At 32.0% G+C, this 25,945-nt stretch overlaps 1 protein-coding gene across 1 annotated transcript in view; it reads left to right on the top strand.

Annotated features, from left to right (window-relative positions):
• MMP16 (matrix metallopeptidase 16) overlaps positions 1-25,734 on the top strand; it is a 406,453-nt gene extending 380,719 nt beyond the window's left edge. Inside the window, exons 8-10 of the mRNA XM_051970806.1 lie at positions 13,208-13,358; positions 18,240-18,355; positions 21,650-25,734. Of these exons, the coding sequence (XP_051826766.1) occupies positions 13,208-13,358; positions 18,240-18,355; positions 21,650-21,984 (602 nt within the window). The 3' untranslated portion in view covers positions 21,985-25,734. The remainder of the gene's footprint in view (positions 1-13,207; positions 13,359-18,239; positions 18,356-21,649) is intronic.
• Positions 25,735-25,945: the final 211 nt, after the last annotated feature.

Here is a 25,945-nt window from a genome sequence, read left to right as displayed (position 1 = left end):
ACTTCAAAGATTTTTTTTTTTAAGATTAAATGTGATCGTGTCTATGGTTTTAAAAATCTTTACTGTTATACCCTCTCAACATTTACACACAGGAATTATGGTTTTGTTAATCTTTCCTCTTATGATAATTGTTCTATCCCCTTTAATTACCTGTAATACTTGTTAGAGTTTTTATGGTTTTGTTGTTTAATTTATTGAGATGTGTTCAAAATTGCTCTTAGTAACCTCTTCACAGATGTGTCCTGATTTTATGAAACACTAGAAGTTTCTTTTGCTTCTTACACTTATCTGTTCCCATACCAAACGACTGTTCAGAATTTTTAGCAATCAAGGTACTATAAATAATTTGTGTTGCTTTTTTTCTCCACTTTTAGTTACCTTTTCCTGCCCTTCCCATTCTACCCTCTCTTGGGTGATATTCTTCCATTACTTTCCTTCTGCTCCTTCCATTGATCTTTAACCATAGTTTTGGTTTTGCTTTATCTTTTCTTCTATGAAAATATACATTATTAACCTTATTTTAAGCTTTCATGAGAATTTTGGGATATAGGCTTAATTGAAGGCAGTTATTTAAGCTACAAGTACACACTTTATTCTTGGGAGCATATTGGGACCATAGAAAAGTAGTAACATAACTAGGGAGAAGCAGAATGACATTAATGTCAATTTTTACAGTGAATATTGTGAAGTAGATTAAAATTTTAACCAATGCCTCAGCATTTATTCCCCTAACATATAAGGGTAAATACAAATATGTATTATACACTTTAGAAATTCATAATATGGAAATAGTAAGGAGTTTGAGGAAAAGGAAGGAGTTATAATTTAAATAACTTAGGAATGTAGCAATTTTAGCTCTTTAAAATGTTTTGTTTAAACTATAAGTTGTAAATAAACTAAGGTGCAATTTACATGGATAAAAGAAAATCAATTCTTATTGGAAATTCAGTGTCTTTATTTTTGAAATTCTTTTTCTTAAATTATTTGATTTATATAGACACACACATATGTGAATGTATATATGTATGTACACTCCAGAAAACAGTTATTTAACAAGTAGTCAGGGTAACATAAATGTAGAATAAGTCATGGTTTTGAAGTAAAAACATCCTACTTTGCATTCTGGCTATCTAGATTCAATTCAATTAACATTTATTAAGTACCTGTTATGTACTAGATGCTAAAAAAATACACAACATAGTAGTCCTGGCTAGCATGTAGAATCTAGAGGCAGGGTTATCTCAGTTCAAATCCCACCTTAGACACTTAGTCTGAGGAAATCATTTAACTTCTTGGTACCTCAGTTTCTTACATGTACAATCTCTCTTCCTTCTGAGATAGCTCATTCTATCCTGGGCAGTTCTAAAATAGTTAACAGTAATAATAATAATAATAATAATTATTATTATTATTATTATATATAACTGAAGGTTTGCAAAGTTCTTTACATATATCATATCATTTTTCTTTTACAAACACCTCGGATAGTAGCTACTTTTATTCTTCACATTTTATAGATAAGCAAATAAGTCTGAGGAGATTAAATGACCTGCACAGGATCACATAATTAAGAAGATATCAGAGGTATCATCATGCTATAAACTGTGCTAGGCTCAACCTGAAAAAATCATCTAATCCAGTCCTTTCTGTTTATAGATGATAAAATTGAGACACAGTGATAAGAAGTGATTTGTACATGGTCACAGACAAGTAGTGTCATTGCAAAGGTAATTATACTGTTGTCCTATGAACCCAAATCCACTGACTCCTGTGACAATGCTTTCCTATAATATGTCCTAATTGTTAGGACATTTTCCCTAATATTGATTCTAATTTTGCTTCTCTATGTCTTCCATCCACTGCTTTTAGTTCTTCCCCTAGGAATCAAACAGATCAATTCTGATCTCTTCCAAGTGATACTCTTCAGATGCTTGTACACAGCTATTATATCTCCCTATAACTAAACATCTCTATTTTCTCTAGAAAATACCTCTAAACATCTCAATTTCTCTCAATTCAACTGAAATTCATATGGCCAAACTCCAGGCCAAATATTAGCCCAATGTTCTTACTCTTGAATATTCTCCAACTTATCAATGACTTTTCTATAGTGCTTGTACTCTTTGATTCCTTTAATGCAATCTATTATCACATGAACTTTTTTTTTCTTTTTTAATACTACAAAAATTTTTGGTAACAATTGTTGGTAACTTTTGTTACCTGTACATGCAAATGATTCTGTAAAGACTGTCGCAAACCTTCTTTTCACTTATTACAGGTCTTGTCTATTTTTAGTCTTGGCATTGATCTGCCATAATTGAAATATCTTATTCTGACATATTTACCAAATCAGATAAATGATCCCTTTCCTTAAAGTGAAGATCAAAACAAAACAAAACAAAACAAAACCTGTCTTTGGGCCACTTTTAGTTCCTTCTATTAAGGGAACCCTTTGACAAAATTGTAGTACATGAAAGCAGCATACTGCTCTAACTGCTAAATGTTTTATATCTGAAACCTGGTCATTATTTGAATATATTCAAGTACATCTGACATAACTTTAGAAAATTTTATAAAAGCCAGTTATAGATAGATAGATAGATAGATAGATAGATAGATAGATAGATAGATTCATTAGTGATGTGGACTGAAGAATTATGAGAGAACGACATCAAAAGCATATGCTAAATGGGATTGTAATAGGAAATAAAGTAAAGCTGTTTCATGTGTCTCTGGAGATATATATATTTACAAAAATAAAATTGTCAGACTGTCAGACAGTCATTACAAAAAACGTCACTAAACAGTGCATGTCCTTTTACTCAACTGTATCGCTATTGTTCTATACTCAAGGAATATTAAATAAATAGGAAAAAATCTTATTTGTACAAAATCATTTGTGATGGCAAAACTCTAGAAACTAAAGAGATTCTCATCATTTGGGAAATGACTAAGTAAATTACAGCATATTAATATGTTAGAATATTGTTGTTCTGTAAGAAATGAAGAAATTTAAAGTAAATACAAAATAGAAAAATACAAGAAAGGAAAACAAAACAAAACAAAACAGGTTATTTGCCCAATAGAACATCAGGGAGGATTCAAAATATGTAACAATAAATTTCCATGCCAGAAAAAATTATGTAATAATAGAATAGTTTCATGACTTTCCATCTTTTCTTTACTTCCTTGTAGATTATTCTTTTGTTCTCGGCTATGAATTTTTTTTACTTTATTCTTTTTTTCCCCTTAATTCCCCCAACTCTCACATATAATGAGCTATAATTAAGCATGGATGTATATTCACACATACATACATACATATGTATATATATACATACATATACATTTAAACATATGTAGGCATACATCTAAAACAATATTAATATGGCTGATATGTAATTTGGATTTCTCTCAATTGAATCTTTAAGTTTTGTTTTATCTAAGAGCAGCAATTACCATCCCTACTTCTTTTTTCTAGTAAATTCCCTGATCTTTGTTATAGTTTGTATATATCTCATTTCCTACGCCTGCTAATTCTTCAACTTTAATTTTATTCCTTAATTTGCCTTGATATTACTTAACCTTCCCCCATCCATGAATCCCTTCCTTATCTTTTCCCCTGACCTTTCCTTCCTTCTTTTTCCATTCCCATTAATCTACAGACCTTATTTCACTCTAAACCCTTTTGGTCTCCCCTTATTCTATGCTAATTTTTCCTCCCTCTTTATCCCTTTCACATTAATCTATACACCTTGTCCCACTGCCATAAATCTACACACTCTTCTATACTTTATCTTATTCTGTTCCCTCCCCCTTATTACTTTACAGACTTTGAAAGATATTATTTAACCTATTCCTGAACTGAGCAGGTTTTCAGAACAATTAGTACTCCTCCCCTCTCTAAAGCTTCTGTGTTGGTTCTTACTTTGGACCTCATTCATACAGCATAATTACTATTTTTACCTTTTCCAAGACTATTTTGCTTTTTAGAATCAGATCATTCTAGGCTTTGCCCAAATCTGATTTTAGAGCTACCCAATTAGTAATGAATATCTTGAATATATGGTCTACATATCCATGGAAAAAGCATAAACAATTTGTTCTTATTGAGTCTCTTGAAATTAATACTTGATGTTGGTTCTTATATATTAAATTTTTTAATAAGTTCAGGTTTGTTTGATACAAAGTCTTGAAAAATCTGTGGAGTGACCAATTTTTTCATTCAATATTATGAAAAATTTTGCTAAATATGATATTTTTGAACACAAGCCTAGTTCTTTTGATTGTCAAAATATATTATTCCAGGACCTGTGGTTTTTTATTTTAGTTGTTAATAAACCCTATAGAATTCTAATTGTAGCTTCAACACATTTGGATTTTTGTTTTTGGTTGTTTCTTGTAGAATTTAGTGTCAGGATTTAAAATTTAACAATAATATTACTATGTGTTTTCCATATTGACTCTCTTTAAAGTGGAGATCTGTGATTTTTTTTTTTTAATTTCTGCTTTCCCTTCTTGTTCTATCACTTTGGAACAATTTTCTTTTATTATTGCTTGCATTGTTATGTTAAGTTCTGGAAAAGTTTTTGTTTTCATAAATTTTAGATATATATTGATAGAATTCCTTCATATTGTGAATATGCAATATGTGTCTTAAAGCAAAACCTATAAGTAGTCATTTGCATTGTGATATTTTTGATCCATTAAGTGTCTTAGAAATCATATTATAGCAATGAATGAAGTGAAAGCCATACATGAACTAAATTGATACATTTGAGATTAAATAGAATTTTATCTAGAGATGGGTTCCTGTTATGACTGCTTACCAGGAGAAAGCAGTGATTATCAGTTTAGAGTAAAATGAAAAGGTGACATTTGATGATTTTCACCAGAAAGAATAATATAGATCGATGTAGATCTATCTATTCCTTGAATTTGCTGTTAACCAAAGGATTTAGGGCATTATATTACACATATTCCTTTGAAAAATATGGTTTCTTGTTATCAGTCTTTACTTGGCAAAATGGAATAAATACTTCAATCCAAGGTCAGTGTGCTTTTGGTGGTTTATCTTGGTTATATATTTATTCATTTATTAAGTCTTCCATCCTTCTTTATCAAGATTCAGAAAGGCAACAATATTCTTTTATATCTATTTCATTTTTACTTTATATGTGGAAATATTTTTGTAGTAATGTAACTTTAAAAAATTCAGAATTTTTTTCAATCTCTGTCACTTCCTATTATCATTATGATATTTAAATCTTATTTGTTTTGCTATATCCTACCACCTGGACTTAAATAGGACATGAAATCATAAAGATTGTTAACAGAAACCATATGGACTTTGAAGTTAGATGTTTATTCAAATGAACTAAGTAATCAACCTACAAACAATACCAGATAGATAAAGTTCTCTAAGAAAAATGTAAAATTTGTTCCAACTGGCTTTTAAGATATATTTTTCGTACCAAGAGGTCTTTCCAAAAGGAACTCAATCAATGCCTACTTATTAAACAAGTTTGTTCATTGCCATATGTGGTGTTTAATGTGAATCTAACAGATAATGAAAGTAGTGACTCTATTGGTAAGGTTCATTTTTTCAAATGCGGGTTAAGCTTCACTGTCATAATAGAAAATAAGTATTACAAAATGACACCACTAAATACTTATTGGACAATCTCCACATGTATAACTCTGTACTTAGGTATGACAGAATAGTATAACATGATGGAAATTCTACCCCTAAGCAGTTGTAGTTTAATGGAGAATATATAAACATTTAGGAGCCTTTGTAGAGTAATTGACAAATGAATGTTAATTAGGATCAACAGGATATATGTGGTGAAGGAACACAGAATTAGTACTCAACAAAGTTGGATGGGGTTAATTATGAATTGTAGCCAGAAAAGCTGAGCTTTGAGGAGGTAGTTAAATAAGAAGAGTTTTTAGAAATGATAATGAGAAGAATGGAAGTGATTTTAAACTAGGAACTGAGCAATTTTATGAAAGTAAGAGAATAAACAGAATTGTGTGTTAGGAACATGGAATGATGAGTGATGGTGTTGGTGAAATGTAATCAGACAAATTGATTGGCATTGAAGGTTAAGTAAATTAGCTTGTAATTAATATAATAAACATGAGAAAGGGAACCCTTCCCAATCACTATAGGTTCTTTGGCAATGTAGTGATATAACAGTAATGTTCTATGAGTTGTGGATAGAAAAATTTAGAGTAGATGAATATTCAAGACACAGACACTGCTTGGGCAGGTGTAGTCATATTCCAAAAAATGATATAGCAGTGGAGGGAACACAAACAAGACTGATAATAAGGAAACCTGCCTAATAGTCTTATCTTTGGCATTACATGACATTACATGACCTTGGTAAGCTGCACTCTCTGCACTTCAGTTTTATTGTTTATAAAATAAGGATATTTTCCAGTTATTCATTCATTCAATCAGCATTCATTAAGCACTTTCTCTGTGCAGAACACTATAAAATTGTATCATCTCTATCATGATTTTAAGCTTTAATGTTTTTAAATATCTGCATTCTTGATTCCTTGAAATAGCTGATTCATTGTGAATGTGTTTCCTTAGTGCCATCTTCTTACATTCTGCATAGTACATGAACAATTATCTTAATTCAACAAACCATGACATAGAGTCTGACCCCAGTTTAATGTCTGAAGAATTTCTTATGGTCCAGAATGTCCATATGAAATGAAATAAAGGGAAAAAACCTTACGCAGACCAAATTAAACTGTCTCTTGACTGATAGACAGTAGAATAACTATTTAGTGACAAAATGTAATTATTGTTTGAAATACATTTCATTTGCCCTTAAAAAGTCTTTTATATATTTTTTTTCATTTTTAATAGAAAACCAAACCTCTTCACCTTGTAAATGAAAGTTTAATTTAACCTCATCAGGACAAAAAAAAAAAAAAAGGATTCTTTTAATTGTTGTGTTCTTTCCCCCCTTTTGTTTATATGGAATTGGAAAATTAAATGTATAAATCACAATAATTGTCAACTTATTTCATAAAAAAGTTTATACTACAAATACTTTACTGGTAATTTGCTTCTCTTATTTCTTATAATGTGCATAGCTTTTAAAATGTTTTTTTTTTTTATGAAGTGTTAAATCTAATGTGTGTCTGATGAGTTTTTCTGATTAAAATGATCCTATTTAACAAGGATTATTGGAAATTTTTCCATCCTTGGTTTCTGCTATTAAAGAAAGAAAGCCTGTTGGTAGAAATCTTTTGTAGAAAATGGTCTGTCATTTTAAAAGGAAATTCAGAATTCTCTTTCTCCCATCATTGAAAGGAAACACTAGGCTTCCACTATAGGAATGCACATCTAGAGAACATGGAAACAAAACAAAACAGGTAGAATGACAGGAATTTCTTACAGGAACTGTTCACATTTTGTTCACACATCTTTCCCCTCCTGCTGACATCCTGGAAAATATACAGACTAAAGCTGTATGAACAATTTCTGAAGCCAAATACAGTGTAGGCAGCCTGGAGTTCTGACTGTCTAGAAAAAAACTTGACAGCCAGACTAGGGAGAAAGCATGGGGTGGTTGCCTTGGAAAGAATGGATGATACTATGATTAACCAAAGAAGAACAAGCAGAAATATGCTGATGCATGCTAGAATGCCACAGCTTGAAAATTGGTGACAATCAGCTGAGAGAAACTTATAAAAGATTTATTCTGTAAAACCAGCATGTGGGGATTTGAAACTATATACCTTTCCCTAATGAAGAGTATGATAAAAGAAAAACACATAGTAAATCACAAAAGTCCAGGATAGCAGACAAACTTTCCTTTTTAAAAAGAATAATAATAAAACTTCTCTTGTTGAATACTAGAGAAGGGTAACTGAAATATAGTAAAACCTCTTAAACGGATTAATAGATTTTTCAGTCCCACTGAGTTTGGCCTGGACAGGATCCTGGAATTTGGGGATTAAATTAGGTTTCCTTATAAAATATTTATGCAAGATATTATAATAGGGTAGATTTGTACTTGTGGCATGGGCATTTCATACATAGTAAATATGATAAGTTAAATTCTATTGTCTGATAGTATATTATTTAGATGTGTCATTGTATTTTCTCAAAGCAATATCATTATGTAACCTGCTTTTACCTCTTTATCAACCATTTTACTTCAAAAAAAATGAGATCCTACATTATAGTTCAGATAGACAAAAGGCATTCCTGCCTTTAGGCTAATTTGTTGTTCAGTTTTATTATCATTATAGGCCTACTTCCTATATAAATCAATAGAATTATGATCCATAATATAGCCTGGATGAACTTCATCTTGGCAAATATAGTTACTGAGACACATGTCAGTGGTCTTCAAAAGAACACAGAGGATAAGGAGAGTAGAACTAGCCTGAAGAAGGGAAAATGTTTATATAATTTTCAAAAATATCAAGGGAACAGGGAAACTTTTAAGTCAGTGAGTTCAATTTGATTGCTAGGGAAATTGAGAATCCTTCATTAAATAGATACCATGAATATTTAGAAAAGAGAGTAATAAATACATAAAACCAACAATCTTCACCAAGAATAGGCCTTGACAAACTAAACTTATTTTCTTTTTTGACAGAATTATCAAACAAGTAAATTAGGAGAATGCTATAGATACCTTGTGATTTAATAAATTTTAGCAAAATATTTATTTCCGTATTTGAATTATTGAGATATGGGGCTTAGATAACAATATAATTAAATGGATTAAGTATAGGTTGAATGGTCAGACACAAAAGGTTGTCATTCATGCTTTAAGATGTTAACTTAGCAGAAGGTTTCCAGTGGACTGTTCCAGTGAACTAGTCTTGGTCTCATGCTGTTTTACTTCTTTCTTTTAGATATTTGAATAGGGGGATAGATGGAATGTTCACCAAACATGTAAGAAACCATAAATTTGTAAAATAAGCTAATTCTGTATATGAGAGGCAAAATCCAAAAGATCTTGATAGGCTAGATCTAATGATCTAGTCTAATATGAAATTTGATTGGAATAAATGCAAGGTTTGGTGTTTGCATTCAAAAATCAATTAAAGAAATATAGAATAGGTAAGATGTGGTAAGACAACAGTTTGAACAATATCTGGGTTGAATACTTTGAACAATATCTTGGGTTAGTGGACGATGAATATGAGATTTCAGTGTAATGTGGTAGCCAAAAAAAAATCTAATTTCTTCGTTGGGTACATTAGGAAAGACATAGTTTCCAGACTTTGAAAGGTGGTCACTCCTTTATATTCTGCCCTTATCAGGTTATGTATTGAGTTATTAAGATCAGTTCTGAATGGTACAGTTTAAGAAGTATATTAAAACATCAGTATGAATGATGAATGATCTTGAATTCATACTATATGAAAACCATGTTAATAAACTAGGCATGTTTAGTTTGAGTTATAAAAAGTTTATGATAATTGCATTCAAATATTTGAGGATCTGCCATGTGAAAGATTTAGATTTCTTCATTTGAACCCCAAAAGGAAAAACCAGAAACTTGGTAGAAGTAGAAACATATTCGGTTTAATATGTCTTATTGATTGTCTTAATGTCTTAATGATTAGTGCTTTCCAAAATTGTAATGGGCTGCCTCAGATGATGATGAATTTCTTTTCTTGATATTCTTCAAGAAGAGATAGTGGGGATTCCTTTTATATATGGCATGGACTAAATAAGTTTCCTTCTATGTTATGGGCCAGAACTCTTGTATTTGAAACAAGGATTCTTACAAGGTGCTAACTCAATGGAATTGACAAAGACAATGATTTTCTAATTTAGCATGGTGCTTAATAGTTCTCTAGTTCAGTATATGTACTTAGTACTTAATATAATTCTACAAGATTCACACCTATGATAACGTAATTGTAAGAGAGCATAGAATTCAGCAAGAGTCAGAGCTAGAGAAGACAAGTGAACTGGAGGCGGGAGTTCAAATTCTTATAGCCCAGGAGAGAGAGATTCAATTCCATCTTCATCAGCACTGTGACTGGCCTGGCCTCCTGCATTTCCCCCACTAAGCCCAAGGCCTGTCAGAACCAGAGACAGACTCAGAAGGGCTCAGAGAGAGACTCAGGAGGGCCAGACACAGACTCAGAAGGGACCCAGAGACACCATTCATTCCATCGTTCATTTTTGTGGTGACTGGAAGCTGAAGCATAAGGCCTTCAATTCAGAGAGATTTATTCCATTTTCATCAGCTTCATGGTGATTACTGAACTGAAATGAAGGCTGGTCCAGAGATCTCCAGAAAATCAAACAAGAACATTACACTTCTAACTTACAAATCTTGTGATTTTCTGAAACTATCTGCTATTTATGTGGCATTTTCAAATTTGAAAATAGGTTTGCATTCATATTGGTATTCTTATTGCTGAGAAAACAAAGTATCAAAGAAGTAACTTACACATATGGTCACCTGGCTGTCATGTTCTAAGACAACATTTCATCTTGTTCTCGAGTGGCATGAGAGAATCTCTTAATTGCTTTGCTAAAACTTGTTTGTTTATCTGAAAAATCTTGTCCATCAGAATGATTTTGACCCACTGAATGTTCAAGAACTGTCAGAAAACTTCTTGTTTCTTCAAGAGAAAAATTTAATAAAAGATACATTGTCTAGGAAAGAACATGCCACTGATCTCCAGACAAAATTAGAAAAAGCAGGTTTTACTGGGAATGTGTTAAGATCTTCACATAGAAATTCTTTAGACATTGAGCTTAACTTCATTGAAAATAAATCGGCCTTGTCTTTGTTACAGGATAATGCAAAAACTGAAAGTAAAGAAGAGTATATAATGCCATTAGCGGAAAATTTGAATGTCTCTTTGCAGTCTTCTCCAGAATTGCAAATAATTTCTAACTTGCCCAAAACTGAAGAAATGTCTTGTGATATACAAGAATTTTAAAACCTTATCTACAAATATAACAAAAGCAAAAAAAAAAAATATATTAGTTCTTTCCTCTCTGTCATTAGTGATCACTTATTCTATTGAATTCACCCTTTTCTTACCAGCTTAGCTATGTGCTTTTTCACTTCATAGACTAAATAGATCATAAAACTTTTGAATTCTGTTGTATGCCTTTATTTCCTGTGTCCATATATGTCTTTTAAATTTTTCATTTAATTGGTCTATTGATCCACATCAATCACATCAGATAACTATTTTTACCTTTTTCTCTTAATGTTTTTACTTCAGAATTTCATTCCCCAAAGACTCCTATCCACCTGACCTGACTTTTCATATGCAATTTTAATTCATGAGATCCAATTTATGCTGGCTTTAAATCCTTTGAAATTTGGTGTCTCAAAATTTAACCTTGAATGTGAAAATATTATCATCTTTTCTTCTTTTAGAAATTCTTAGCTTTTGTTATGACTTTCCTCTGTGGTTTCTAAATATTTCTAATACAACATCCAGTTTCTCTTTGTTGGCAAGAATCAAATCTCATTTATAATTTTTCTTTGTTCCTTTTGAGAGATGAAGTAATTTTTTTTTTAAATTTAAATCACCTTTTTTGTTTGCAGAGTTTTTCAGTAAATATCTGGATAATTGAAGTCTCCTTTATCTATATTATTCATTCTGCCAGACATGTGATCTCTTTTCTAAAGTGATTTCTTATTTTTTTCTACATTGGCTGTAATCTACACTAATATATAATAGAAATACACCGATTTAAATATATTGTCAATATTGCTTACATTTTTGCCTCTAAAAATATTCATTCAAAACATCCACCATGATTTCTATCTCTGCTTGCTGTATACTGTCATATAAATATATTTTGTTAATTTATAAACAATATATATAATAATATGTAAACTAGATAGATAGATAGATAGATAAGATAGGTAGATAGGTAGATATAAACAATATAGGGCTAATTTCTAAGCCTTATATTTCTCCATCCTGTTTGGAATATCTGTCATATTCTAAGCATGGATCTCATCCTAACAAGTCTCAGTGAATCAGTAACTTGCTTGTTAGCCTTATTTTATAATTTTGCTTATAAAAATTAGATCATAAGTTTCATTACTGATTTTTGTTTTATTTTCCCTCTATTATTATGCACTTTTAGCTCCACAGAATTGTTGGAAAGAAAATATGTTGTACAAATATGAGTTAGTATAGTCATCACTATTCAAAAAACTAGGGAACCTGGATAAAATGAATCTCTCCATAATACCCTAGCCAGTATTTGATGGAAATTTGAAATGCTTATTATCTCATGCATTAATATATTATTTAAAATCAACTCCACTGATATAAAAATCAATTTGAATTTCTTAAATGTTTTAATTATTTTAAAATTTAAAATTTTAATATTTAAAATATTTTAAAGTTATTGCCTTTTGCTAGATTAAAATGCTATCTTAAATCTAGAACTGCAAACTCTATCACAAGTCTTACAGCCAAATTCTCTTATTTTTTTCCTGATAAATAATATAGGGCCAGAGATTTTGAATGAATTACCCAGTATCACATAGCAGAACTGATATTTGAAAGCAAGTCAAAATCACATCAATTTTCACTGTTACCACTCTCTTAGTAAAACCTATTCTAATGAGTTAAAAGGAATTATCTACAATGATTTTATTAAATATTCGAGGATCTTCATCAGATCCTCATATAGTACAAACTTGTGGCTTTTCAATTCTGGTTATCTTCCTCCATGCTACCTTGACAAGTAAGATAATCTCTCTGAATCTTAGTTTATGTACAATAAATTGAAAATGTTAAATTCTAAATTCTTTTTTTTCCAGCAAATATATTATACTATATTGGTGGCACAGGCTGGTAAACAGAGTGTCAGCTTTGGATCCAGGAAGATGTGGATTCAAATCTTCAATATACCACATATGAAATATATGACCTTGAGGAAGAAATTATCTCTCATGTTATGCAGGGAATTCTATAAGACTATATGTTTTATACAAGTTGTGTCAATGAGATAGAATCACTATATCTAGAATATCTAATAGCTATGAAATAAAGAATGCTAATTTAAAAAAATGATTCTTCTTAAAGGTGACATTCAGAGATTCAATATGCTTTTTCAGGAAATGCAATAACCTTTTTATCATATTCCGTTTTGAAAAGAAAATACATAAGTTAAATATTATTATGATTTCTGTAATGAAATGTTTTTTATGTTGTACAGGTAACAAATACTGGGTGTTCAAAGATACTACTCTTCAACCAGGTTATCCACATGACTTAATGACACTTGGAAATGGAATTCCACCTCATGGCATTGATTCCGCCATATGGTGGGAAGATGTGGGGAAGACATACTTCTTCAAGGGCGATAGGTAAGTATATAATTCACATAAGAGTATATCTGTGCTTTTAAGTAGTGTATGTATCATCTTGAAGAAATTTCTTCTCACATTTATTTGTATATATTCATTATTAGGAACCTAGCTATGCATATATAAACAAAATAAAGCCATCTGAGATTTGAGAGAAATGTTTCCTCCAAAGATATTTCAAAATTATTTTCCTAAGAATGCTGAGAAAATACTGAAATTATGAAGTGAATATTATTTCATTATGGCTTTTATTTTCCTTAAATTTGTTTATTACTTAAGGTGAAAAATGAGTATGTTTAATCCATATAAGGGTTTCTCACTGAAGTGGCATTTCCTTAATAAAATCTTATTAATACTTCTATTTTTGTGTTTTTTCTCAATTTTTTTATGACTTTGCACATATTTCTTAGGAAGGCTTTCATGATTTTGGAAAAAAAAAAAAGGATGAGCTCCCCCACATAAGTGTTAGTTTTCAGCAATCTAGTAAAACTCAAGTTAACCTAAACACTTTTGTACAAAGTTTCTTTTGACTTATGATTTTCCTTTAGTGTTCGATTCCTTTACATGATTTGCCATTTGCTTTTCCCCTTTGTGTTATTTCTGACTTTTTGCTTATGAAGAAAAAAAGTATTTATTAAATATTACAACATTGAGTTTGTGATTTCCCTTCTCTCTGGACCCCAACATCATCTCTAAAATTAAATGTTTAGGCTAATTGGCTTCTAAGATCCTTTGCAGAGTCAAATTTGAGGCGTGTTCATCCTATTTAGAGCAAATGAATGGTCATGATAATCACAATACCCAAACAAATAGGAAACTAGCTTCCTTGTTCTGTATATGCCTTACAGAAATCATTTACATTCTCTGTTGCCTTTTCTGTATGAAAAACATGATAACTTTAAGATACCAATCAGTCCTTACTTATAAAATTTGTGAACTTAATATATATACACAGAGTCACACACAACAGTCTAGGCTGAGTGACAATAAATTACTTTTAGGCAGAGAATGGCATTTAATAATAAAATAATAAACATCAACTGTTAAGTAATAATGAATCAACTTAAGTAATTAAGTACTTTACATTACAATTAATTATTTCTGCTTGATAGATTTGAGTAAATCATGTTTCTATTATTTGAGCAAAATACCATAATTTACACTTAAATCATTTCTGACCCAGTATCCATTCTACCTTCATGTAAGATAACATGATTTTCTTGTGAAATTTATTCATTGACTTAAAATCATCATACTAGGAAAAGCAATAACAAATAAAAAGTAACTTGATGCTTGAAACAAAAAGCATTTCAATGACTGTTGAATGGAAGAATCAATCTCATCCAGGAACAACTACCAAAAAACTCTGTACTTTATCCCTTGTAGTTCAGAAAGTTTACTTAAAAATTTATTCTTAGTTACTTGTTTTATACTTTCACATTCCTAAATTAGGAATGTGAAATCCCATAGCTAAAAATCTAACTTTACTCAACAATAGCAAAAATTTGAGATATTAAATCATTGTCTTCGAGTCAAAACCTTCAAAAAATATACTTAGCAAAGCATTAAAATGAAAGACCTATCCCAAGAAACTTCTATTTAATGATGGGGAAGTTGCTACTTAAAGCCATAAGACATATAATGATACTCAGCAGGACATAAGTGCAATACAGTATAGAAGCAGAAGAATGAGGAACACAAGCCTTGCTGAGATAATTGAGCTATAACAAGATATTGACCACCAGTGGAAGTAAATCCATTTCCCACTAAGTTTCTCAGGACATATTATTTATAATGTTTTTTTTTTCTTAATGGATTGTTAGACATTAATTCCCCTGCTGATTTTAATTGCTTAACTGCCCATTCAGGACAAGGTGCAGTGCTGTGCTGGATCTTATTGAAAGGGGGAGAAAGGAGAAATATTAGAGGAACCTCAGAGTGGACAATACAAGTACATAGTGAGAAAGGGACCAAATCTGTGTGAATTACTTAGCATACACATCAGAATTTTAAATGAAACATTTCAGGTAATGATTAAAAATTATCATTTGGGTACGAAGGAGGAATGACTGTCCACATGTGCAAAAACATCATGATTTTCTCATTTTTAATTTTCTGAAACCCATGTGATTGCTGTATAAGTTTAAGTGAAGTATATGAATTAGTAAAAATCAGTACACAGTGTATACCTGTGCTAATGCTAAATATTTTTCAGTAACTAAGAGTAGAGTAGACATTTAGATCATTTCATATTTATATAGCTACATTTTTGTGTTTCTTCAACTAGTGCTATTGAAATCATATCTTTGATCAATAATCAAAAATTCACTATGCTTTTTAAAATATATCTCAGTTAAGTAACAAAACTTTGATAAAATATTTGAAACTATTTACATGTTTGACTTTATTTGCTATTAAAAACTTAAAATAAAAATAAAATAAAAAACATGTTATTAAAATTAATATAAGATCATCTGGAATCTAAGGATTTGGGGTTCAATCCTGAAATGAATAGGTTGATTAGCTACAAAGACTCTGGATAATCTCTATCATCCAGATAGGAAAAACCATAATTCAATCTGTGCTCCCTTCTTTTAGCTTCCAACCCATTTTTATTTTCTCCCCCCTACTTCCCTATTACATAAAGTATGATTATGTATTCTATTCCTTCTTTGAGCCAATTACATTGAGCATAAAGTCTAATTGTTGCCCACCCCTGAATCTCTCTATCCTCTATAATAGGTATTTTAATTCTTCATGTAAAATAATTTATTCAATTTTACCTTTTCCTTCCCTCTTCTTCCAGCACAATCATCTTTCTCATCCCTTAATCTTTTTTCCTTGGGAGGGAGGGGGGAGGAATATCATCTTATCATAGTCAATTTATACCCACATCCTCTATGCATACTCAATCCAACTGCCCAACAAAAGGATTTTGTTCAATTTCCCTGGGTAAATGATTCCTGATTATAGCTCTAGCTCTTTTCCATTTTTTTTTTGTGCTTCCTTTACTAAGTTGTTGACTCTTCTTAAAATGATTCTTTTGCATCACTCTCATTTTTTAACCACATTTTCTTCTACCTTTCTTACTTGATTTTCAGAATACTTTTTAACATTTCAGAGATTTATTTTTGGGGCTTGAGATCAAATAACAATTTTCTTTGAGGCTTGCATATAAGTCATTTTAACATTGTTGTACTCTTCTGAATTTGTATTTTAATATTCTCTGTTATAGTAAATTTCTGTGTTCAGGACCTTATTTAGTTGTTTGCTCATTTTTTCAGCCTATTTCATAACTTTTAATTTTATGTTAAAGTTTGGCTCTACTCCTAGACTTGAGGGGACACCGATCCAATCTTCTTGTGCTGAGTGTGAGAGACTTGCTATTGGTCTGTACTAGAAAGTAAGATATCACTCATGTCCTTCACTGGGAACACAGGAGGTTGCTGCTGGTCTTCTCTGGCATGCAGGGAGTTGCTGCTGGCTTGCTATGACACATTGTGCTGCTTACTGACTTGCATAACACCTGTGCTGGACTGTTCTTCCCTTTTATATTAGTGAGACAAATCTTTTCTGCTGACTTTATACATTTTCTTGGGCTGGAAAATTATTTCACCCCATCTTTTTGTTGTTTTGCCACTCAAGATTTTTTTGAAGCATTAATTTTTTGGTTGAATTTGAAAGCATTCCTGGCTTATTCTAGTATCTTGCTTCTACATCCCATACATGCATCTTTTGATCTAATTTAGGCATTCAATTCCTGTAAATTAATCTTACTTACTCGAACATCTTTTCCCCTCTCAATAGAAGTTCCTAATTTTTTGTCTTTAGAATTTCATACTTAGCTTATTTTTTAATAGTATCATCTTTTCTGGAATGATAGCCTATAGAAGTTTAAGTTATAAGGTCACATCCATGTCTTCCTTGAAACTTTTAATGTCTGGCTTCCCAAAATACAGAATTTGTAACAGACTGATTTTTTTTTCTCTTCTCCCATAATTAATGCTAATATGGAGTGGCCATTTCTCCATTGTTCTCATTGATTCTCCCTTAAGAACTAGTTCTTATTGAGTAAGAATCTGGTTCATGAAAGCAGGTGTTTTTTTTTTTTCCTTCATTCTTTCAAAGATGAATTTGTCACAATAATAATTTCTTTACTTTTTTTTCAATAAATTTTTAGCTAATGCTTTGAATTTTTCAAATCTCCTATCATTTACTACTATACCATAAAACTATTCAAAGTTTTGAAGCATGTTTCTCCAATTATTCAAAGTTTTGAAGCATGTTCTCCAACTCTAAGTCTATTTGTATGTCCAAATGTTCTCTATGACACTGCCATGAAAATATTATCGGTCTGTAGAAAAATATGAAGAAATTATAGTAGTTTGTTCTTCTTTATGAAACCAAAAATTTATATGACTCAAATTAACTAGATTGAAAATGAAATACCAGTGAAAATACTATTTGTAGATAGCAAGGGAAATAGAACTTTTTTTTTTCATTAATTTGTATGGGGTAAGTAATTAGATGATAAAAAAGTATATCAGTAATAAATATAGAAGAATGAAGAAATTTATTCAGTGCATTTTTCATTTAATTTTCATTCAAACTTTTCCTTTCAGATCTTACATGTAATAGATGTTTGAACAAATAGTTCTTTTATTATTAAGAAGGATCATTTTTATGTATTAGATAAATTATAGTAACCTTCTATCTTACATTTAATTTCCAAATGGCTACATATTTTCAAGAAATGCTATTATTGTTATCCTACTTCAATATAAAATTTGTTTGCCCTTGCTCAGTTTTAACAACTTTAGTTCAATTTTTGTATTCTCTGTTTTAACCATGTTTTCATTTTCTTGATTTTTTTCAAATTAGATACTGGCGATATAGTGAAGAAATGAAAACTATGGACCCTGGCTATCCAAAACCTATCACAATATGGAAAGGTATCCCAGATTCTCCTCAGGGAGCCTTTGTACACAAAGAAAATGGTATGTCTATACTTAACATTTCATTAATTCTCATATTTTCCCCCACAAATCATTGTATTTCAGAATATAATTGGGGAATAATGTAATGGGCTGAGGCTTGAGTTGATGCACTGAGGTCCCAAGCACATGAGGCTAAATAGTAATTGGACCATACTCTATTAATATATAAGCTTGGAGAAAGAATGGCCCCCACCCACTCTTTGTGCAAGTCCTGATGTGTTGTATAGGAAATGACGATTTTGGTGGGTGGAGGCAGGGGAGTGGAAAAAGAAGGGGAAGGAGAGACTTTGGGGATTGCCTTGCCACGGTTTGCTCAGCTCACATCTCTCTCTGTTAGCTGGCTTCCTGTCGCAACTGTCCATATTGCTATCTCAACCTTTCTTGCCTATATTTGCTATCACAACCTTTATTCACCTCTTCACTTCAATAAATATTGAAGACTTTTCCCTTAACCTGAATTCCTGACTCCGGCTGATCTTAAATACGCAGTCATTACAGAATAATACATTACATTTCAGTAATCCTTCAAAATCTTGGCACTAAACCTACTTTTTCTGCCCAGTTGAAACATACACACAGACACAGACACAGACACAGATACACACACACACACACACACACACACACACACACACATCTCAGAAAGAGAGTTCAAAAAGTCTGTTTTATTGAAATTTTAAATTATTAAGATATTATAGCATAAAACTACATCCTGACCTTGGGGACACCCTTAATATAAAAGGTTTTCTCCTTTACTCCATTTTTTTCATATTTTTATTTATTGGTAATTTTAATTTTCAATGGACTTTTTCCTATTGGCACAAATTATTGAAATGGACCTAAAAAGGTCACCTCATATTTGGTAATTACATTTTCTTAAATCATTTTGTAACAATAATAATCATAATCACAATCAGAATTAAATTAAAAGAGAAAACAATTTTAATTAAAAACTTTAATTCTGCTCTTGTTATTTTGTATTCTGTAATGACAATTTATAAGCAACTACACATTTCTCTGACCTAAAATGTTATTTAAAACTTACCTAACTTAGTTTCACTTGTAGTCCAAAACAGGAGAAAGGAGCTGATAAAGCTTGTATACATTATTGCATTCCCCCCTTCTCTTTTGAAGAGTATATTTTATGGGAGCAAAGTCATGGGGGATCTAAAGCCTGAAATCCTAGGTCTGATACTTCTGGCACAAGCTTAATAAATTCTAAGGTTAAAAAAAAAAAAAAAAAAAAAGCAAAACTATTCATTGAAAGGAGCCAAATCCTTCAGAAAAGGCTGGGAAGGGGTAAGGAAAGACTGAGCACCAAAAGTGAGGCATTTTCTTAATTGGCACTTGAGAAGGAGAAAGTTTTTACAATTTCAGATTTTAATTTTTTCATCTATTTAATATTGTTTTCTAAATGACATATAACTCACTTCATGGACCTAGGCTGTCAGAACATCTTCACTTGACTTCAGGGAAACATGAGTTCAAATTCTGTCTTGGACACTCATTCCCTTAATCACTGTTCTAATGATCCCTTTAATTTTCTTTTCTTTTTTCTTTTTTAGAGATGTGGGGAATTTGGGTGAATGTTATATGTTCTGCAACACAATTCCTACATGCCAACACTATTTCCACATTCTAAAAATAGCCCATGATAATAATGGCCCATAGATAAGGCTATAACAAACTCTCTTCAATACATATTTATTTGCATATGGTTTTTCTTCTGATCCCAAGCCATAAAACAATTTACTAAAGTACTTGCTTGTCAGTATAAGAGAGAGCTGAGTTCTTCCTGGATCTTGTTCTGCCATCAAGTAACATTCACTGTTCAGGCCTTTTTGTTTTTATGAAAATCATTTCAGTTGTCTATACTTTAAATATTATAAAGACTTGAGTTGATTGAGGAGAAAGGGAAGGAGGATATAGATGCTGTAGCCACCATGAAACCCCCCAAACCAAACAACATTATATATATGTATGTGTGTGTCTCTGAATCGCTCTGTTTCTCTTTCTCTCTGTGTGTGTCTCTCTCTGTTTCTCTCTCTCTCTTTGTGTCTCTCTCGGTCTGTCTCTGTCTCTCTGTCTCTCTCTCTCTCTCTCTCTCTCTCTCTCTCTGTCTCTCTCTCTCTCTCTCTCTCTCTCTCTGTATATGTAAAAATCTATAACACTTCTTTCTGCTACCAAGTTTCAAACACTTCTCTTCTTGTGTTAATGAAGTATAGCTTGGCTTATAATTCCAGCTAACTATATTTCTAGAAAATGGACACCTACCACTGTAAAAATAAGAATGCCCTGTAGAATTTGTTACAGTGAAATATGAACCATAAGTTATCGATAGGCCTGGATCCAAAATTACCTGAAATAGAATTTTGCACACCTTGGTTTTCTTGCTCACCTGTTACCTTTTGGGTATTAGCTGAAGACAAAGATTGGAAAACTTCCAGCTGTTTGTTTTCAATTTTTAAACTGAAAGAGTGAGTTCACCTATTTGGAAGGTTTGTTTTATTCTGGATTGGTGCCATTTTTCAATTGGGATTGTCTAATGTTTTGTTATTTGGCACGGTCTCAGCATTTCTTCATCTAAGCTTGTTGGGTAATTATATTGGATTTCATTAAAATGATCAAATACCAGCTCCCTATAGAAAAAAATGTGAATCTGCATACACCTGTTTTCATTTGGCAAGTTACTCTGACTGCAAAACTGTTTTTGGATCTAAACCATTATGTCAGATTCATGTGGCACTGAAAGAATGATTTATCAGATTTGGTGGCCTGAACTTGTGGTCCAGTTTTTAGCATGCTGAACTGTATTCCCTAACAAAATGTTAGAGACACTCAGACCTCAACAATTCACTCTTTGCATTCTTCAGAACTATTCAGATTCATGTAGGGAGATACATGATCCAAAAGTCATGAGGGTTCCTTCATTTTTATCTCAAAGTAAAGAACCAATACAACACAATATCCAAAATGATAATTTACCAGCCCAATTAATGGACGAAGAGGAAATTTGCATATCAGTTTAACAGAAGGCACGTGAGAGACTAATTTTAAGATAAACAATTTTGTAGTGTCATGGAGAACAGGTTTTTCCAAGCTCATTATCTAGATCTATATCAATGAGTGTGAGTCATACTTATCATTTTCAACTTAGGCCCATCACCCACTTTCTCCACCCAAAAATATTCTAAGTAAATGAATTTCACTATTGAATGGACAGCTAATTTGTCTTTATAAAGAAGCTGCAGATGCTCTGTAAATAAATGCTATTTTTTTCTCTTAATTTTCTAGGCTTTACATATTTCTATAAAGGAAAAGAATACTGGAAATTCAATAACCAGGTTCTTAAGGTAGAACCTGGATATCCCAGATCCATCCTCAAGGACTTTATGGGCTGTGAAGGACCAACAGACCGAGACAAAGAACGACATAGCCCACCAGATGACGTAGATATTGTCATCAAACTGGACAACACAGCCAGCACTGTGAAAGCCATAGCTATCGTCATCCCCTGCATCCTGGCCTTATGCCTCCTTGTATTGGTTTACACAGTGTTCCAATTCAAGCGGAAAGGAACACCGCGTCACATACTGTACTGCAAACGCTCTATGCAAGAGTGGGTGTGATAAAGGGCTTTTTTTTTTTCCTTTTTTTCCCAGGAGTTTGTGGTAACTTGAGATTCAACACAAGAGCTGTTATGCTGTTTCCTAGCTAGGAGCAGGCATCTGTCAGCGTGGATCAGGGTTGATCTTTCAATCCCAGGGGATTGCCTGTCCTGCGCCTGAGTGTAAATTCACTCGTGTGGGAAGCTCCCATGACACACAGTATCTGCCGTTTTTTCAGTCCTTTGTCTTTCTTCGTCATTCAGTTCTAGGCCTTTCCTCTGCACGCTCAATGCCCAGTACACTTTTAGGATTAACTAAAGAAGAGGAAAAAGAAGAAAAACAACAAAAACGAAGATTATTCTTAATGGTTTCAAACATTATCCCTTACTTTAATCCCTCTGAGCCCCCAGAAGCTCGATCACATTTCTGGAGGGGAAAAAAGGAGATTTTGCTTAAAAAAATTTTTTTGAACAAGACAACCCATAATTGAACTTTCAGGAAAGTGTGAAGACCCAAAACAGCTTTGTCTCCAAAGAGGATTGCTTTCTGTCTGCTATGGATCTAGTCCTTTACTCCTACACGTAATTTTTTTGTCTGGTGGGAGACCTGGATGACACATGCAGGATGTTAGACTGTTTGGACAGCCATTTTCCAACCAACAAGGGGCCAAAATATCTGCAATATAGTGACAGCCTTAATGATACATCCATTTTGCGTTTTATACAGCTGTTTGGAGCTATGTCCTCAATGTTTTATCACATTTATATCCATATAACTAAATTCAAACAGAACCTTTTCATTGTTTTGAGGTGTTTCTTTTTTCCTCTCTTTCTCAGCTCCTAACTTTTGTTGTGATCCCCCCTTCCCAAGCTGTATGAGGCCAATTGCCCCAGGCCTTCATGGGTCTGTCAGTAACACTCATTACAAAGCATAGCAAGAAGCAGTATGTCTCTAAAGTGGATTGCAGGGAATTTAAGTAGCAGTGATTCTTACAAGGAAATATGACACTAGTATTACATTGGTGTAACCCTTTGAGAACTATCACATCAGTTTTCAGAGTCTTAAGATGCTAATCTGGGGTTCTGTTAAATTACAGGGCTTGGTAGTGGTATATACAAACATAAGTTCATGAAATTCAGAGCTTTAAAAAAAGATATCTTTTGATCACAAAAAGTGCATAAAAAGATTCACATAACTGCTAAAATGAAATTATGACAAACTGACAGGAAAGTTATTTGCCAGAAAACTTTTCTGGCAAAGAAGAGAAAAAAAAACAAAAAAAACAAATTTTGATACCATCTAGCATACTACCAGTAAATTCTAAAGAAGAAAAACTTAAATAAATACAACTGGCTACAATTTGATAGCCTAAGTCTTTTTATCTTAGACATATTGAATTTCTGTTTAAAACTCCATTGCATGAAAATTCAATTTGTCTTGGTATATAATTACATACAGGTAAGCATTACAGCTTCAAAAGTAGGCTGATACAATGACTCTGAGGTTGCATGAATATTCTCCAGTGCATTACCTAGTGCATGTTTCTCAAAGTTCTCAAAGGGTTGGCAAGACTTGTGGCTTTTAGCTGTCCGTTCCATCACTGACAGAGCCAAGGGACCACCAAAGCATTTCATTGTTGAGTGTGATTTGTCCTAACAGCAGTATTGTCATTTTCATGAGACCTGCGGAGCGGGTTTGTATCAATATTTTTTTCCTAGAGAAAAGTCAGCAACTGACAGACCTCTTTATTGATTTTAGGAACTGCTTCTTGCAGTGATAGGCTTTACAGCTACTGGGCTGTGAACTTATTAAAGATGGTCAGAATGAATGCACCCCATGAATCAGACACTGGCTTTGTGTGAAAGCCAGGCTTGGAGGGGAATTGCTTTTGAAACAATGAACAGCTTGCCTTGAACTTGATTATTGAACTGTTTGACTGTCATTAACCACAACTTAAACATTGTCTTCTGTGAGAAATTTATGAGTAGAGTACTATTCTATGTCTTTGCCCTTTGACCTTTAACTTGCAAACTGGCACAAGTGAAAGGGATTGCAAGATCTGATGTTACTAATAAATCTGGATTGTTAATTTGCTTTCTAAAAACTGGGTAATCACTATCCAAGTACTCAGAAAAGTATGAGCTGTTTCCTTAGGGAGGGAAGAAAAGGAATTGAACACACATCTATCTGCAGGTGGGCATTTTGCTATCAGTACATGCACACTCTAAAGTTAAACTATAAGTAGAAGTGACTTTTTATTTAATGTTCATATAATTTCATGTCCAAATTCATCATTTTACAATGAAATAAAAAGTTACAGGAAAAAAAAATAACCTCAAATACTTGAATGGCCAGTGTGGCTTTTATATAAAGCAGGAATTTTATACTAGTCAAAAAGATTTCTTACTCATTTGCTAATATATACATTACTGGATCGTTTTTAATGAGTGTAGGTTTGCATTATTGTTTGGAAATGGATAGTTTGACTGCCTTGAATTCATATTGAAACTCAAAATAGCATGAAAATTGATGTTATTTTTTTTGTTGTTGTTTTTTGTTAAACTACATGTTTATGATTTGGTCAGAGGACTACATTATAATCATGTGTAGCATGCTGAAAAGCCTTGCAAAAACTTCTTAGGGAATAAACAGATATATATGCAAGGAGAAAGAAAATGAGCAGTTAGAGGGAAAAAGATCAGAGCAAAATAATATGTAGATCTGGATTCATTTTTGGAAGGTTTTCTAGGCTATATATGAGGGCAAAATAAATCCAGAGAGTGCACCAGAATCAGCCTATAGCGTTGCTTTAATTCTTCCACTAAAGTTGCTGCTGATATTCTAAACTTTATTCACCATTATAGAACATCAAGATGATATTTATATAAATTCAATTATGCAGTATGTGGCATGTAGATTTTTTAAAAAATATTTTTGCAAATTTTATGTCAATAAGCAAAAAACCCCTGGAAATTAGAATTTGCTGTGTGTGTGTATGTGTCTGTCTGTCTGTCTGAAGCCAACATCATTTTTGAACATGTCATAAAAATCACTGATGAAATTTCATTTAAAATAATTCAAAGTTGATTTCTCATCTAAAAAGCAAAGAGTGCTGCCTTATTCATCTGGTATCAAATTTTTGAAAAGTACACAAGACTAGAAAATAGGTGTAACATTAGACAATGAAAAAAATCATTTGAGTGTGTGTATATGTGAGAATATGTCTGAATTCTAGCTCACAACAGTGAATACATTTCTTTTGGTGTATACCTAAGTATGACATAGAATTATGTGATCAGAAAATGGATTATATGTTAAACTTCACTTGAAATGTGTAATCCTAGTTAGAGCAAAAAGAAATTGTCGAACTATGGGACTACCAGAGTGAAGAAGGAAGAAAAAAAATAACAATAATGTTTATCATAATCATCACTGATTCCTGTCTAGAACTTCATTTTTATCACTGGAAAAGAGGCATTTTTTTCAAGCAATTACTGACACCACCATTTCCCTTCTCCTTAAAAGTAAGGGAAAATAGCCTACTGAAGTAATGAAAGTGAGAGTACCTAATTGTCTAAACTTTATCAAAGCTACTCTTTGACTAAGTATGAACATCTGTGAGCCATCATCTAAAGGAGAATTAATATATTAATGCAGACTCTCAGAACTCAGTCTATCTAATATGATTTCAGCTATCCATTCATTAGTCACATGAGTTTCTAAATTCTAGGATTTCTCAAATTGAAATGAAAATAAATTCATAAACCATAATGGTGCTGGCCAAACATTTTCTCTGTTGATGTTTCATTTCTCCATTCATGAAGCCGTTACATTACTTCAAAATAATACTACATATATTATGGTCAATAGTCATTGAGCTAATAGTCTAGATGGTTTCTGTTGCAGTATGAATATAATTAACTTTAGATAAAATATTTCCTGTTACTGATGAGCATATAATTTCTACAAAACAGAGTTGTTA

Source organism: Antechinus flavipes, chromosome 1, assembly GCF_016432865.1.
Source record: "Antechinus flavipes isolate AdamAnt ecotype Samford, QLD, Australia chromosome 1, AdamAnt_v2, whole genome shotgun sequence".
Taxonomy (NCBI): Eukaryota; Metazoa; Chordata; class Mammalia; order Dasyuromorphia; family Dasyuridae; genus Antechinus; species Antechinus flavipes.
This window is presented reverse-complemented; position numbering and strand designations above follow the sequence as displayed.